Consider the following 16,866-nt stretch of genomic DNA (forward strand, 5'->3'; position numbering starts at 1 on the left):
CTTTCCAGGGCAGCCTAGGAACAGAAGAGGGAAGTTCTGAGCGATGCCTAATGAAAAGGACCCAACCTGGCCACAAGTCAGCCCGGCCTGGCTGGTGCTCAACTTGGTATTGTCCCAGAGCTGCTTCCCCCTCCCTCCCTCCCTCCCCTCTAGTTCTTGGCACCCACGCCTTCATTTCAGCTCCTTCCCTCATCTTCTGTTTTCTGTTTTTGGCCACAGTGGATGCAGATTTAAATCAAAAGTCAGAAGTTTAGATCATTTTGAAGAGCTGCTGATGAGTGGCCTTGCTTGGCCATTTGTTTTATTAGACCGCTTCCTGCGCTTTCCAGCATGGGCTACAAGACTCCAGGCAGCTGGGAAGAGTGATGGGACTGCCAGGGTGCTGTCCAGAGGCCCAGGGCTTCCTGATGACATTGCGTCATGGAAAAGCTGTAATAACACTGTCGCTTCCTCTTCAATCACACCGCGACGACAGAGGGAGGAGGCAGGGCTGGGTGACTGGCTCCCAGGCTGCCCTTGGCCCCCCTTGGTGGGGAGGTCAGGAGAAGGTTATTCCTCTGCATCACCTGTCTCGAGGACCCAGTGAGAGCTCCTGGGGGCAGATGAGGCAGCTGAGGTAGGGAGACGTGAACCAGGTCCACCAGCGCTCTGGGCTCACCCTCACTGTATGAGGACATGGCCAGGGGAAGGATCTGCTCAGGGCCCGCAGCTCTGGCACTGCCAGGCCCCTGTTGCCCCCTGTGCCCCCTTATGTGCTCTTTGTGTCTTTCTTTCTCCCTCCTTAAATCAGGTATCAATTTGACACGAGGATCCTGGAGGTTATAATAGAGACTGACCGGGGTCTCATCAAACCCGTTTCCAGGCACACAAACTACATCTCAGCCTGCTGGCATCTGGGCAGGGCCCATGCATGGCTGGTTCTTGCCTATGGAATGTGTGCGTGCCTTCTCTGTGCTGTCTCACTCTTAGTCCTTGAGGCTGATTGAAGGTGGTGGTGTCACAAGATGAAAGGTCCCTGGATGACTGTGTGGAGCGGAGGCTCTCTGCTGACCAAACCTGATTGTAACATGAAGCTCCTGTTATTGGGGAGCGTTTGTTATAACGGTTAACCCACCCTGACTAATCCCCGTATGTTTCTCAGTTCAAGGGAGAAGAGTGCTCCCCAGCACCGGGAAAGGGAAGCCAGCCAGGAGGCCCTTCTGGGCTTCCTGCAAGAGGGAGCAATAGAGGTGGAAGGTTGGGAGGTCCTTCTCAGTCCTCAAGTGCTGGGCTTTCTCCAGGTCTATCTTTATCTCTCTTGGTACCTCTTCACATCAGCCCCTGTGGCCCACACCCTCCGCTGCTGTTCCCTGAGCAAAACCCTTGATTCCTATTCCCACGCTCATCGATAATACCTGCCTTCTTAATCACCTCTCAGACTTGCCTCCCTTTCAAGGCACAGCACCTCCATGATCACCCCACATGGCAGTGAGCCCTAACTGCCTCTCCTCTCCTGGGTAGCACTCTGTATGGCTGAGCAAACGGCTCCCATGCCTTGTCGAAGCCGCCATGGTATTTTCATATGAGAGGCTTCACTTTCTTATGAAGTCATAAGGTTCTTAAGGATAACGACACGATCCTCACTCTTCCTTGTTTTCTACATCGGCCCTGGCACTGTGCTGTATGTACCAGGCACTCAGAAAGTATTTGTTGGATGGATGAATGGAAGGAAGGAAGGACAGATTAATGAAATCACAAACGAATGAGCTACTCAGCCAGATTTTCAAGTGTCTCTACCATCTGGGCTCACTCCACTTCTCTACTCTTCATTGTACTACTCCCAACCACAGAATCCTCATTCTGGATGGTTTGGCAGACTCGTGAGCATGCTGGACTTTTCCTTGCCTCCACTCAGCCAACCCCTTCCCTGTTCTTGTCACCCTTCAGCGCCCAGATGAAGTCTCACCTCCTCCGACAGTTTCTATGATGTGTGTTGTCTGTCAGCCGACCTCTTCAACTCTTAGGATTGATCATCTGCACCACACAGATGAATCCTCTGTATCATTGGGTACTGTCTTATGCGGTTTGTCGTCAGTTCATGTGTCTTACTCTTGCCCCCTCAACTGGAATCTATGCTCCCAAGAGCTGGATCTTCCCCAGTGCTTAGCAAAAAAGATGGACAGGGGAGAGCTTCTCAGGTCGGTGTACCCTTGCTGGTTACTAGATATTCAGGGCTCCCTCACCCCTCTTGCCATTTTAAAGTAAACTCCCATTAGAGATCAAATACATACATGGCCGCCATCTTCTCTACTTTCCGTGCCTCTCTGTTCTTCTCCTTCTGTCCGGGTTTACGGTGCTTGGGTTGACTCATTCAGCTGGGTCAGCAAAGCCTCATATACATTTCAGACAGCAGCGACCCCTGTGAGCCCAGTGGTCTGGGACGCACAGTCTAAAACCACTAGCCAACTTTGCCCCTTTCGACAAACTGTGCTTTTGTTGGTGACATCTTCAGGGGCAGGTGGGGATTTGGGCTGGGGCTTGAGTGATTGGTGGAGGAGGAAGAAGTCCTCATATGAAGGGTACTGTCAGATAAAGGAGTGACTAAAGGGAAGAAGGGTCATGTGGGCAGGAGCGAGCACAGCGATGGCAGCACAGTTAGTGACATGGGTGGCCAGCCCTAAAAGACTTGTATTCTAGCTGATCATCCCCCTCATCCTCAGGCAGGTCCCACAGCACCCAGGGCTGAGAACGGGGGTAGGAATCAGAAGCGAAGGCAGGGAGCTTTGGACTTGGTGAACCAGATTTTCAAGCAAGGAAGTGGCCTAGAAAAAGCAGCATTTAGGGCTCCATTTTGTCATTAGCAAATATTTAGTTTTCGGCTGACTTCCTTTTGCTACCCAACATACTTGGACTCACTTCTCCCACCATGGGTGCAAAGCATGCAAGTTAACACATCGTTACCTCAGCCAAACCTAATTAGGGAAGTTAACTTGCTTTGAAATCTATGTAATGTATCCTAAAATTAAACAATGTTTTTTGTTTTTTTATCCAGGCCACTCTTTCCTTCTCTAAATGTGGATTTTGGAAAGTTGATGGTAATTAGCCACGAGAATACAGAAATTATTTAACTCTGTATTGTCTAAAGTTCAGATAAAAGGACCACCTACTTCCCAGGCCTGCTACCTGCCTTGTAGATGCATGGAAATATTGTATTAGCCACCATTTCCCAACCACGGATCCCCAAAGGATTGCAGGAAATCGGTGAACTGTTCTTGCTGTATACTCTAGTCAGCCATAAATTGGAACTTTCGTGCACTGTGATGATCAGAATAAACAAACAGAAAGGGTAATAAGGCGCACCAAATAATCACTGGTGACCTCAGCAATTTTATTAACAAATTTATTTCCCTAATTGGGTAACGTATCTTAGTGCTCGACTCAAGGGCATTGTAATAGGTTTCCACACTGCAGAAGAAGGAATTAATTAGAACTGTTTGCTCTTTGTTCCGTATTTACACTTGTCCACCAGTCTTGTAAACATTGCTCCTGGTTTCTTTGGCCCTCCAGGCTTCTCTCTTCTGACTCCCCCACCCCACCCCCAAAATAAATAAATAGAAAGCGGGGAGTGTAATGTAACATCAGTGGCTCATTCTTTTGTGCAATCCACCCCCACCTGGAAGCTGCATTTCATGGTTAGAGCCATTTTGTGGCCAGATTCTGGCAGAGTCATCACTTCCAATAGGTACCCGGAAGTCTAGAAAGAGACCCTTACCTCCACGGGAAACAATGGAGAACCTGGGGTCTTGATTTGCCTGGGCTGTATCTGGATTGACCTTGTCCATTCAGACCCTGGGCAGGAAGGTGGTGAGATGGGCAGATCTGTTCCACTTCTTCCTGCCCCACAGAGAATGCCTCTTAAGAAGGTAAGAGACAGTCATTCATTATAATGTTGTATCTGCCCTTGGAGTGGGCAGCCCATGCGAGCAGACAAGCCATACACTCATGAACGCCCTCTTCGAGTCTTCTTCAAGTAGAGTTTTTTGCCTCACAGCTTGCCAAGACTTCAGCATGACAACAAAAAGCATTTTTAAATGCGAATTCTCCAGAATCTCACTGTAATGCTGGCTTCTCACTCAAGCTGCAGCCTTCCAGTATACTCTAAAATGGTGCCATTTCACACTGCGTGTCCAGCCTCTGACGACCAGCATTAGCATAAGATGCCAGAGTACATGGAATTATCTCCAGAGCTGGTTTCTTTAGCAGCCATTAATATGCCACGTATGGCTTTCGAACATGGATATAATGATTACAAAGACCTCTAACAGTGTCTAGAGTACCCCGGCTGCCAATAGGTCCCTTTTGATATCTGCGCTCCAGAAAAATCTGGATAGGCCCAACAAGCCTCATTCTCCCTCTTGAATATCCTGCAGGATCTGGATGAGGTTTTCCAGGCCAAAAATATAGCCTGGATCTGGTCCATCATAAGTGGTATGCTCATTCCAGGAGCCTTTGTATGTTGTGTGAGCAAAGTCGATCATCCGGATGTCAACTTTGGAGAGGCTTCCAGAAGAGCTGCCGTGGTCCGGCTGCAGAGCCTCCGGAGGATGCAGGCCCTCTGAGGTCCTTTCTGGCAGCTCCTGCCCATCATAGATGATGAGGAGAGAGCTGGAGTAGAACCGGTACGAGCTCTGGTTCCGAATGACCAAGAGGAGGGCCCGAAGCTGGCGCTGGATGGGTTCCAGGAGCTCTGTCCGGAGGCGGGTTCCATCATGCAGGAACTGATGGAGGGCTTGTCTGAACCCCTCAACAGAGAGTTTTCTTCCATAATACTTGTCTTTGCAGAGAAAGTGCTTCTTATCAATTTGATAAACCTTCCAATAAAAAGAGAAAGAAAATGTGAAGAATTGCCAACTTAAAAAAAATATTGTCCCTGCTATGGTTGCAGTGTTACAAGCTAACGTGATATATAAACAGATTTCCGGGAGATGCAGGGCAAGAGTGGCTGAAATGAATGGAAGGATGATCTTTCATCAAGCACCAGTGGAACTTTCACATTTTAAAATGCTTTCTGTGCAAGCCTTTAATAGGAATCCAAGGTGTAAAGATCCTTCACCCCACAGAGGTGACCCTCCACCCATGAGGAAAAGCTTTGGATTGCCTTTCTTGTGAATTTCCAATGTCATCCTCCAAATCATGATTTAAGCCCTGGCTTCTGGCCCTCTTCAATTCAAATATTAGCAAACCCAAGCTAGTAAGCTTTAGCAGGAATCTGAAATCACAGCCAATGGCCTTGGAAAGCCAACTAGATTCAATTTTCCCCAATGAAGTTTATAAAGTCCTTTCTCTGCAGATTCTAAGGAAACAGTCAGAGCTCTTGGGGTAGAGCAGGGTGACTGAAGAGAAAAAGATAAAAAGATGGGCTCGATCAGGTATGGATCAGCCAGTGCAGCTGAGGGGAGCCTGGATTGGGTGGGTGGGGGGTGGTTCACAGCAGGTCTGTGGGGCTGGTGGGTCCTCCTTGGCACCAGCTCCTCTCCCCTCCCCTGTCATGTCTTGGCCACAGGAAAGGAGCAGATGGAGGAGATGCTGACTGGGGGGACAGTGGCAACCTCTCCCATTTCATTCAGATGGCAGAGGCTGTACCAAGGCCAGTGGCTGGCATGGCCATGACTTGGCACACCTTTCCCTGGCTCACCTGGGAAGGGCAGCCCATACCTGGCCAAGACAGTTTCTCAGGTCTTTCCTGCCTTCAGATTATGTGATATGTTTCTACCAGTGTGGAAAAAAATCAGAAAGATATGATAGACTTGCTTTGGAGGGCTGGAGATCGGCTGCTAAATTAGCCGTCATAAATACACGACGGGTGTCACTGTCTAAATAAATCAGATCAATTTCAGATTTGAGGTCCAGAGAGAGATTCCATTTACACCCCAAATCATCACACTGCATTCTCCTGAGGACTGCGTTCCAAGCCTCCCAAGGGACATCTGTGCAACAAATTTATAGACTCAACTTCCAGCTTCAAGGGGTGGCAGTTTCAATTAAGGAAAGCTTGAACGTGTACCGTCAAATCGGTGTCTGGTTTTGCTTTGAGGAGATAGACTGTAAGAGTGAACGCGTGGGGAAAGTTTATTTCTTCCCGTTCTGCAGCCCCTCTGCCACAAGCCACATCAGAGCTGCAAAAAACAGGGTAGAGTCTGGGCAATAAAAAAATTAACCGTTCCTTTGCCTCCGCTGAACAGGTTACCACCTTCCCACTTCACTAACCAGAACAGGCAGCGAAAAGCAGAAAAGGTGGAGGAGGAAGAAGGAATGGCTAATAAGAATTCAAAGAGCAGAGTGCCTCAACAGCCCCTGAGAAGGAGAGGTTCGACTTTATCATTCAAGTAATTGAGGAAGCGGAGTGCGCCAAGTGAGTGAGTGAGTGGAGAGACTCCTTTTCAGCTCTTTCCTCAGCCCCTGCTCACACGCTGCGGTCAAAGGTCTGCTCTCACTGTGGGCAGGACCCACGTGGCTGCCGGGAAGTTCAGCTGCCAGAGACCCTGAGATGGAGTTTAAAAAATGGTGGATTTTTGACACCACTATCCTGAAAGGGTCTCTTAAAAAAAAATCCCAGCGTGTCACAGACCAGGATATGCATTTCCGGGGCGGAAGGGCTGTGCCCGACTGCCTCCTGTGTTGCTTCCCAAGCGAAGGGCTCCGTGGGCAGTGGTGGCAGTTGGGAGACACCCTTGCCCCACAGTGGACGTGCCAGGACGCCCCGTCCTCCAGCGGGCCCTCTGCCACCTACCTGCATGCCGCAGATGCGGACGCCCAGGCAGGCCGATGTGCTCTGAGCACACTTCCTCATGTGACGGGCCTTCTTCTCCTCGGACACATCGTCCCCGTGCTGCCGGGTCCCCATCTTCAGGTCAAGGATACAGGGGTACTTGTACTGTGACACGACGTTTTCCAGCAACAGAAACCCTGGTCACGCCAAGTTCAGGAAGGCTCCGAGGACGTGAAGGCCCCCACCCTGAGTGCCAGTCCTTCTCTCCCTTCTCTCCTTACAGACAAGTCCGGCATCCCTCTTAAGAATTCAGGTATTAGCTTTGCAGGCTGCTTTAATAAGTCCATTTACTTAGGGGGAGTTTATGAGCCTGTGAGCTGCTTTTCCTTTTCCTTTTTGCTCTGAGGTTGAAATTTAAATGCGGGCGTGAAATCCCTGGCAGGCCATGCCCAATTTACATTTTATGGCAGAAAATCATAAGGCTAAAACCTCAAGTCACTGAATGGGCCAATACCTTTTGGGAGAAGTGGGTTGATGTTAGCTTTGGAGATGAGTTGCAGGAATATTAATTTCAGCGGAGTAATTATCCTGCAAAAGCTTCTTAGGGATTAGGGTTGCAGATGTGTCTTAGTAAACACTGTGAAACCAGTCACTCGTTTGCAGGAAGGAGCCCGGTGCTGACAAAGGGGCATTGCAAGCCTAAATGTGCTCGCTGAGAACATGGCAGCCTGAGGATGAGGGGGGAGTGACTCCTCTAAGAGTCCACTTAGGGGCACTTCCCTAAGGGGGGAGCCACACCCCCTCACGCCATCAGCTCCACAGGAAGACATCTGCAGGGAGGATTTGGAGGGATAGAAGAGGGGATGGGGTGTGCCGCCCCCACCCGGCGTGGCAGTCATCATTCCTGTCTGCCCCCAGAGACCCCTGGCCCAGCCCGTCCTTGCTTCCCTGGGTGGCAGAGCCAGCAGCCTGACCAGATCCCAGTCTGACTTCCCCATCCGCTCTGATTTTTTTTTTTGGAGAGATGAGATTTCTTCTAGGTCCTAGGCTTGAGGGCTTGTGCCTCAAAGTCTCCCTCACGTGTCAGTCTCTGTCTCGCCACCCACCCCTCCCCTGGCCCTGGCCCTGGCCCTGGCCCTGGCCCCCTCCCACCTCCGTCGGCATGGCTGTTCTTAATCCCCACCCCCACCCCACTAGGGGGCAGGGAGTGCGGGCAAGGATACGATGCAGCTGGTTCTCCGGGTACTCAGTGCACAGGCGGGTCAGGTGGGCCAGGTGGCACTGCAGACCCCACGGGTTAAAGCTCCTCCTCTCGGCCTGGTTTCCGTTAGCATCTTCCACCAGCGAGGACACGTGGGCGTTGAGGTGGAACTCTGACCTCAGGAGTGACGTGGCTGAGCTGTGGGCGAGGGAAGCGCACGACAGTCAGGGCACCGGTGCCTGTCCCTGTGACTGGGCTCTCCTGGGCTGGACGCTGAAGTGCACTGTCCTGGCTACTCTCCAGGAAGCCTGCGGGGCCTCGGAGAGTCCCTCCTGCCGCATTCAGGCCCTGGGCACCAGATCAGGCCACACTGCCGCCCTGGCAGGGGGTCTCTCTAAACCCCATAATTCATTAGAGCGTGTCACCTCATCAGAGGGCTGTGGTGGTTTCAGTTCACTTGTAAGTGATCTGGATTACTCTCGCACTATTGAGGCAACATAGCACGGGGGCGGCGACCCTGCCTGGAATCAGAAGTCTCGGGGTTTAGGCTGTTTGTGTGCCGTGTTGTTATTTCCTCGAGACCTCAAAATGCCAACAGGGGTGGGAATCAGGGATCCTTGGTCCACCCTCTCTCCTGTCCTGTGCACCTTGGCTTCCCCATCTGTGAAACGGAGATAATGTGTACCCGCTTCCTGATGCTGAGCCAAGAGGCTTAATTACATCCGCTGTGCTCCTTGGGGAAGGGAGGTATTTTCATTGTATTAGCTCCCTTTTGTTTCCCCGTAAATGGTTTATAAGTCCCCAGGGGTGCTTTCCATCTGAGAAAGGTCAGCTAACAGTATCAGAGGTTTTGGAGACCTCTCCAGGACCTCGGGTGCCCCGAGCTGCCTGCGTCTCCTAGGTCCCACAGGGTGGCTGTGTTGATCTCTCTCCTCGTCCCTTCCTGGCCCTTAAGGAAAGGTGATTTCTGACTGCCATTAGCCACTTTTCCTTCGTGTCAACTGTTCTGGGTCTTTGCATTCCACCCCCTCCCCCTACCAGAGACACTTCATGGTCTCAGTGAAACAGGTATGTAATTAAACAAGCGTGTACTAAATGCCTGCTCTGTGCAGGACTCTGCATGTGCGGCAGCTTCTGAGAGAAAGGCATCGGAGTCCTCCCTCTAAAATGGCACGAACGGAAGTCCTTTCGTTTCTTTGGTCACATTGGTGTTTCTAGATGGAGCCTTCATCTGAATTTCTCACTTTCTTGGCCCCATTGGGGAGCTGCTAGGCTTGGCCCAGGTGGGAGCGGTGCTGATCCCCAGTGGGTTTCTGTCATCCTGCCAAGTGGCCCTCACCTCTCCTTGAATGAGTGTGCCAGCTGAGTGTGCTGCCACTGGGCGAGGGTGTGGGCGCCACCGCTGCCGCTGGTGGTCTGCTGGAGAGTCTGCCATATTGCCACTGCCGCCGACTCCGTGGAGACCTTGAAGGGCCCCCGGTTCTCCTTCAGTGGGTTCGCTACCAGGCTGAGATGGCCTCGGCTGTCTTTTCGGAGATGCACCGTGATGGTGCCTGCAGAGCACACGGGGGGAGGGAGAGGAGGGGAAGACCAGATGGAATTTACCTGGTGGACGCGTGACAAGGGGTGACATCCTTTTGAATTGTAGTTTTTAATGGCACTGATCGACCTCTCCGCTTCCCTAACTCTCCTCTCAAGGAAGAGCTATGGGGACTGTTCCAGAATGAGCCCAGGGCCATGGAGCCTGCAAAAAAATAGCCTTGGGCTGATCTGGGCACAGCCTCTGCTTTATTGCATCTCTCTGCCCTTTCATGCTCGCAAAGCTGGTCCTGTACATTTTGTTCTCGCCTTCTGGTTCCTCTGGGCACAGTGGCACCTTCCCAGTGACAACACCGCTCTTCCAGAGGGGCCCAACTTTGGGTCATCAGAGTCGGTCCTCTGCAAAGAGGGCCCCCTCTCCCAGGGTGGCTTTGTGGGAAGTTGGGGCCCATCCCATGCCTCCCCTTTGCCTCCTTCATCATCCTTGCTCTCCCTTCCTTTAATCTATGTCTGACCAGCTCCTGCCAGGAAGCTCGCCTCAGCCTTCTGGGGGCTCTGCTTCTCTGTTGCCTTCATTTATACCCTGTCCCCGCCCCATCTCTGGCTTTAACACTGATGCTCACCATTTCCTTCAGTTAGACACATAGCACATGAATATTATTGACAGAACATGGTTCTTTGATATAAAACAGAGGACTGGTGGGATTTCTCCAGCTATGGTACCTCCTGACCATGGGTGTTTGTAATCAAGGCACGACAGCCTGCTCCAGTCGCTGCTTGTGAGAGTGAAGAGGGTAAGGAGACCCAGTGAACAAATGTGCTAATTGGGCTTCCCTTCCACGACGTTGGCCAGGTCAGGTAGTTAGCTCTGGCGTGTATGTCAATGCTTCTGTGGGCACCCCCTTTTGGATTTCTTAGAGGGCACAGCCCAGGTCTTCCTCCGTGGGGCTCAGTATCAGTGGGTGCTCAGCCTCGCCAGAGTTCTGGTGGAGGTGGAACCCTATTCTCGGTGGTGGCAGGAGACAGCCATGTGAATGGTTTTGTGAGGACTGGATCTCTGGAGTTCTTAGTTCCCTGTTCTTCTGTAGCTGATGCCATGAGTATTCAGTTTGCTCCTCCTCCCACCAAGCTTCTCTCCGCCTGTCTCCAACCTGCCTTGTGCCTCAGAGGCTGACCCTGTGGGGTGCACCAGTGGCTTCCTTGCCCCCCCCCCCCCCCCCGCCCAGTTTCCCATGGGTTTGGCCATTGGAGGACATTGGCACTGGCAGGAGATGGGGCGGGGCGGGAGAGAGGTCGAGGTACTTATCCCAGCGGCGCCCTCCCTGCTGCAGCGTCATCCTGTCCCTCTGTGGCCTTCCTCTTGCTGGGTCAGTGACACCACTCCCTGACTTCGGCCCTTCAGGTCTAGGGATGGTTACAGCCTTGCAGTGGTGCTGGTCCCTGGGTGCCTCGTCACCCCCAGTTGTTCCCTTAATCCTGCATGCCCTTCTACGAGCAGTCCCTCTAAAAATTCTCTTCATTTAAACCCCTTTAAACACACCGCTCATTTTCTGCTGGGACTCTGACTGAGAGAAGGTGGGTTGCATGTGATCATGTCCTCTCAGGTATTCATTTCCTCCCCCGACCACTTGGTCACTTTCTCAGCATAAGTGGTAATTTCTGCTGAACCAGCACTCAAGGCAGCTGATTTCCCTGCTCGCGTCCCTGCCCGGGCTGGTCAGGGCGGACGCTCATTTTCAGGGCTGCTCTATAATTCAGCAAGTCGCTCTTCAGGGCCATCTGCGTCTGGCTCAGCGGTCTCTCTGGGCCAGTCCTGTCATCTCAGATTCCCAGTGCCCTAATTTTGCAGCCTGACAGTGACATGCAGTTTTTTTCCAGTTCCTTTAAAAAAATTCCGCTCTGCCTCAGCATCTCTCAGGCCCCTGAGTCCTGTGAACTAGTGATGATACTGCTAGTAATACTGTACCTGAACCTGGCATTTTGTAGTGTAGTTTACCTGCACACTGGCACGCATCTCTCGGTGGGGCCCGCCTGAGCTGTGCCGCTCGTGAGAACAAGGGCTGATGCAGGTCAGGGCAAGAGCTACCGTAGTGATAATCTCTGCCAGGTGCCAGCATTGCGTGCTTTTGCTTTGTTTCCACTGAGTGACAGTTAGCCTGTAAGGTGCTGCCTGTGGTCACTGAGACTCAGAGAGCTGGAATAACTCGCCCGAGGTCACACAGTTTGTGAGGAGTGGAGCTCTGAGAAGGCCACACCAGGTGCGGATACGGAAGAAGGAACAAGCTGTACCACGGAGCCAGGGACTTCATCGGGAGACTCCGGTGTCATCATGCTGTGTTTACTTGTGTGTAGAGGAGGGACACTCCTGCTGTGTCCCTGTCACATTTGTTTTGGCCATTCTGTTCCGTGGGAACAGACAGAGAAGCCATGAGGCCACCAATGTGTGAGAGGGTCATCAGTACAGAGGGTTGGGAGTGCCGAGAAGCCTGAGGACATGGTGTTTACATTTCCATTCCTGTTTTCTCAGGCAGGAGGGTCTCTGTGCATGATCTGGGGAGGAGGACTGACCTAGAAGCCAGCACCAGGCCCCAGAGCCACCACTCCACAGTGGAGAAAGGAGAGCACCGGCCTTGGTGCTTGTCCTTGAGGAGCTTGGAGTCTCCTGGCTGCCTGGGGGAGCCCTGGATGGTGTGCCAGCCAAGGGCAGCACCCTTTGGGGACTTGTAAAGTTCAGCTCACCGTCTGGCCTCTCCCATCTGTGGGACTGTGGTGCCAAGCCTGCAAGAAACCGCTGTCTCGGGGAGCCTCAACCCCGGGAGGCTTCCCTGGAAGGACAAGAAATGTGACCTTCATCCGCTTCCGTAGGCTCCAGCTCTTGTCTGGTCTCATCAGATCTGAGTGTCTAAATAAATGGAGGCGAGCAGAGGTGCAGAGAACCCAAAACCAATAAAATCCAAAAGGCATTTCTATTTCTCATGTTGTCAGAGCTACACAGCCAGACTCCAGGTCTGTGCCTTCTTGCTCCGGCTTCCTGCACGCCTCTGGCTCTGTGTCTCCATCTATCTGCCTTCCCTCCGTCTCCCACATCACTCTGCAGCTCAGCCCAGACCTTCCTTCTGAAGCCTGAGACCCATAGCAGATAGCCGCCTGGCCGTCTCAACATGCCAGCTCTTTACCGAAGCAGCGTGTCAATGGAATCCAGACTCCTCGGGCCCTGGATTGGTTTGTAGTCAAGAATCATTGTGGTGCCCGGCCTGGCTTTCCAGCTTGCCTTGTGTGTCCGTGGGAACTAGGCCTCAGAGGGCCATGGGCTCCCGGCACTCTGCCGCCTCTGCCTGGCCAGGGGAGCCCTGCCTGCCTGCTCACCAGCCCTCCCCAAGCACCTCAACCTGCAGCCCTGCCAGCTGGGCAGACAAGAGTGCTTATGGCCCAACCGCCATGCCCGGAGCATCTCAGCAATTTCGGTTTGGCCAAGCAGCTTCCCCAGCCTCCATGAATATACTGTCATGCATTTATTTTTAAGCTCGTGAGAGCATTTATTTGCCGGTGTCTGTAATATGAATCTGGCTCATCCGTCAACCAGCTGGACCTAGAAGTATGTCCTTACTCACTCAAAGCTGACAGGTACACTGGGAGGCAGAGGGATGCAGCCCCTAAGATGTCATGGCCAAGGAGCCCAGCAGGAGGTCGAGGCAAGCTCCTGGCATGGGGAGGCTACCCTTGGGAGTGATATCCCTGCCTAACACTCCCTGATGCCACCACAGCACGGGGCAGTGAGAAGGGAGAGGGTGTGCTCCATGGCATTGCAGTGGCCACTAGAGAAACAACCCCTCTCTCTGGGGCCATTCCCATGGGGGACAAAAAGGGAAACCCCCCTGTGGCAGCCTTGTGGGCCTTCGAGCCTCCCTGATCTAAGGTCACTAGCTGAGCGGATCAGGGCAAGTCACATCCCCTCCTTTGTTGGGCTAGATGACCCCCTGAGCACTGGCATGTGAGGAGCCCATCTCTTGGGTGACCGTGCTGGTGGAGCGGGTCTGGGTGCCCGAGAGCCCACGCTTGGGAGCCAGACCTCGGAGCTTTGAATCCTGGCTCTGCCTCTCACTGGCTGTGTGGCCTGAGGCAAGTCATGTCACCTCTCTGTACCTCAGTTTCCTCACCTGTGAAACGGGGATAATAGTAGTAGCTCCGTCAGAAGGTTGTCATGAGGATTGAGTTAACACGTGGAAACTACTGAGTGAACATTAAGCTGACACCACTTTTCTTCTCCGGTGAAACAAGAAGCCCGCGCAGCCCGAGGGCCCTTGTAGGGACTGTTTCCCATCTAAAACCTGACCTCAGCAACCTGTTCCAGGCATCTGAGAGTGTGAGGGTCCTGGTTCGGCGCCTTTCTCTAGTGTCTCCCTAGATGGGTGTTTCCTTAGGTGGTGCCTGGCCTGTGGCACCTCGTGGATTGTGTTCTGGCTGTTGAGTGAATCCGTGTTTCTGCATCATTGAAACCTCATGTTTGGGTGTCGCCCCAGTGTGGAAGCTCTGCCTCACCTTCAGCAGGGCTGTGTGGTCTCGCCGGAGGGTGTCATGTGTTTCCCTGACCCAGTCCCCTCCCGACTTGTGTGGAAACGGCATCTCCTAGGGGAAGGCAGAGACTGAAGCATGCTCTATGGCCATTGATACACGTAGCTGTGATGCCTTGGCTGAAATTAATCTATCAAGTTATCAGGGCCCTAAGGCAGGCAGTACTGGGGATGGGCCCAGCTAGAACTGGGAGGCAGGGTGGAGTAGGGGTCTGGACAGTAGACCAGTGCCTGAGGGTGCCTGAGAGTGGTGCCATTGTTCTCCTGCCCAGAGGAATGGGCACGTGTAGATGGGACACAGGGAGAGCATCAGGATGGGGTCCTGCAGACCAACCAGCCTCTTTCACTTTCCTGCTTTGCCCGTGGCCGTCCTGGCAGTCTGTCTCAGCTTCAGGGCTGTGTCCAACAAGCGTGAAATGCTGTGGGCAGGAGGCCACCCCACGCAAGATCCTGCCACCGCTTTGCTAGGTTGAGTTTAGTTGCAAAAGGACAGACATTCATTCCAGTGGGTGCTCTGACAAGATGGGCAGTGACCCACAACTGATGGGCAACACCGGCCTATGGCCCCAGAGGCCCCAGGGGAGGCCCACACAGGCTGCACACCACCCGTCCGCCTGTCTCTCAGTGTATGATGCTCGTGGGTCTTGTCTCAGACTCTCAGAAGGTCTTGACAGGCTGGGGCTGAAGCAATGCCTAGGGCTCATTGACCCCCTATCAGTCAGTCTCAGTCTGGAACACGCTAAATACACATTCCTGGACCCTGACCCCAGGGGTTCTGGTTCACGGGTCTGGAACGGAGCGTGGGAATCTGCATTGTAACCCACACACCAGCAATTCTGGTGAAGTTGGTCAATCCCAGGTCACACTCTGAGAAACACCCATATAGATAGGCTCCATCCTTCCCAAGTATCTTCATCATTGAAATGCAAGTGAGTTTTTGACTGACTTATTTGGAGATTATCATCACTTTTACTACAAATGCTTAGATAATGAGGGCAGAAGCTTGTAGTCACAACATCTAAACACCTTTAAAAGAGATTTTTGGGCACTCATCCCATTGAGGGGCTGGAGGCTGGCAGAGCCCTGTGAACTGCATTTACTGAAGGCTGGGTGTGCACAAAAAGCCTGCCCCATGGATGCTGGCCGGCTGCCAAGAGTGCCCCTGCCTGGAGTCCCACAGACGGCAGCCCTCCCCACCCCGCCTTCACTCCCCAGAACCCACCTTGTGCTCGGATCTAGAACATACACTGCTCTGTGCCCAGTTTCCCCAGCTAAACCTCAAAGGCAACCCATGGCCCTGGCTTTGCCACAAGTTGAGGGCAGGAATTCTGGTTTTCTAAACCTGTCAGGTCCCAGCTCCTTCATGCCCTGACCCAGGCCTGAGGCTCCTCTCACCCGCCTGGGCCTCCAGAGGTGAAGGAGGCCTCAGCCCGTCCTGTCTTTCCCAGCCCTGGTCACGGGACCCAGCCATGGCACTCCTGAAGCACAGACCGGATACCCTAGCAGAGCAGGGTGGGGCTGGGGTATCATTTTATTCCGTTCTCAATTCCTCGAAGTCTGGTGGCTTGCGCTAATTTGTAGGGTTGCCAAACGGCATTAGACTCCAGGCCCAGAGGCCTGAAGGGTTCAGAGAAACTAGGACAGTGAAGGCCAACCGGGCTGTGGGAGGGGGGCGTGTCTCCATGGCAACTCTTACACACACCACCCGGCACGAGGAAACGGCGGGCGCACGCGGCTAGGCCTCACCCAGTGTGGCAGGCACAGAGCCGTGTCTGGACACTCACCTTTGTACTGAGGAGTGAACCGCTTCATGGCCAGAGGCAGGGATTCGTAGAACCTCTGCTCCCGGGAGACGAGGGGCTTGCACACAGTGTGCTCGTCATACTTCATCACGCTCAGGTGCCCCCCCACCTGGTGCAGGAAGGGCTCTAGCTGCACGCCCACTCTGGCATCCCCGGCATCCGTGCTGTCCTGCACAACCATGTATCCACAGGAGGAAGGCCTGGGGTAGGGGTAGCGGCTCCTGGACAGGAGGCGGGCTGTCAGTGTTCCCCAGCTTTCTCCTTCTTGGCCTTCGCCACTGTCAGGGCACAGCTGTCTCTCTGTGAGCCTGGGAGGGGACCCCTGAGAGCAGAGGAGGAAGGTAGAAATGACGTGAGGGAGACGGGGTGCTGGGGGAAGCAGAAGGACCCACGGTTCCCAGCCACGACCCACTGGTAGTTGAACAAGACTGTAAAGAGACATCAATCACTTCCAGAATAATCTGTTGCAAGAAACTGGTAACAGTGATTGCCTCCAGGGAGCCAGGATGAGAGGTAGACTTCTGTAAATACTGTTCTGTGCCTTTTGAATTTAAATACCGAAACAATTAAAAAAAAAAAATCAAACAATACACACAACTGCAGCCTTCCAGAATGCAGAGATTGTCTTAACTCCTGTCATGGTTCCTGCCTGCCTTTGGGAACGTCCGTTCCAGGTCCAGAATAGAGCAGAGTCCCCGCTGTTGGGGCACTCGGCCTCTTGCCTGGATGGGCTTAGGGGGTACAGGAAAGCTTCAGTTTTGTACGGCACAGCTGTGCACATCCGTCTGCATCATGGCTCCACAACATAATTGCTGTGTGACCTTGAGAAGTTACCAAACCTCTCTGGGCCCCACTTTCCCCATCTATAGAAAGAAATAGTAAGGATACCTACCTCATGGACTTAGGACAAAATTGAGATAAAGCCCATGAAAAGGTTAGCTGAAGGCCCAGAGTTAACTACTCAATAAATGTGATTTATCATTATTATTTCTAGCATTATTGCTG

The 16,866-nt window shown here is 52.9% G+C and overlaps 1 protein-coding gene and 1 long non-coding RNA gene across 2 annotated transcripts; one reads left to right on the forward strand and one right to left on the reverse strand.

The window, feature by feature from the left end:
• Positions 1-172: 172 nt before the first annotated feature.
• Positions 173-3,620, forward strand: LOC122219790. Its single transcript, XR_006202543.1, has 2 exons — positions 173-616; positions 3,032-3,620. It is a non-coding gene; the product is annotated as an uncharacterized LOC122219790 (long non-coding RNA).
• A 617-nt stretch (positions 3,621-4,237) lies between these two features.
• On the reverse strand, positions 4,238-16,042 carry IP6K3 (inositol hexakisphosphate kinase 3). The gene is made up of 5 exons (XM_042938478.1): positions 15,844-16,042; positions 9,289-9,502; positions 7,972-8,147; positions 6,770-6,945; positions 4,238-4,850 (listed from the first exon to the last, which is right to left on the reverse strand). The coding sequence occupies exons 1-5, from the start codon at positions 16,040-16,042 to the stop codon at positions 4,383-4,385; spliced, it is 1,233 nt and encodes a 410-aa protein (XP_042794412.1). The 3' UTR covers positions 4,238-4,382.
• Positions 16,043-16,866: the final 824 nt, after the last annotated feature.

The sequence above is a fragment of the Panthera leo genome, chromosome B2 (assembly GCF_018350215.1).
Source record: "Panthera leo isolate Ple1 chromosome B2, P.leo_Ple1_pat1.1, whole genome shotgun sequence".
Lineage (NCBI taxonomy): Eukaryota > Metazoa > Chordata > Mammalia > Carnivora > Felidae > Panthera > Panthera leo.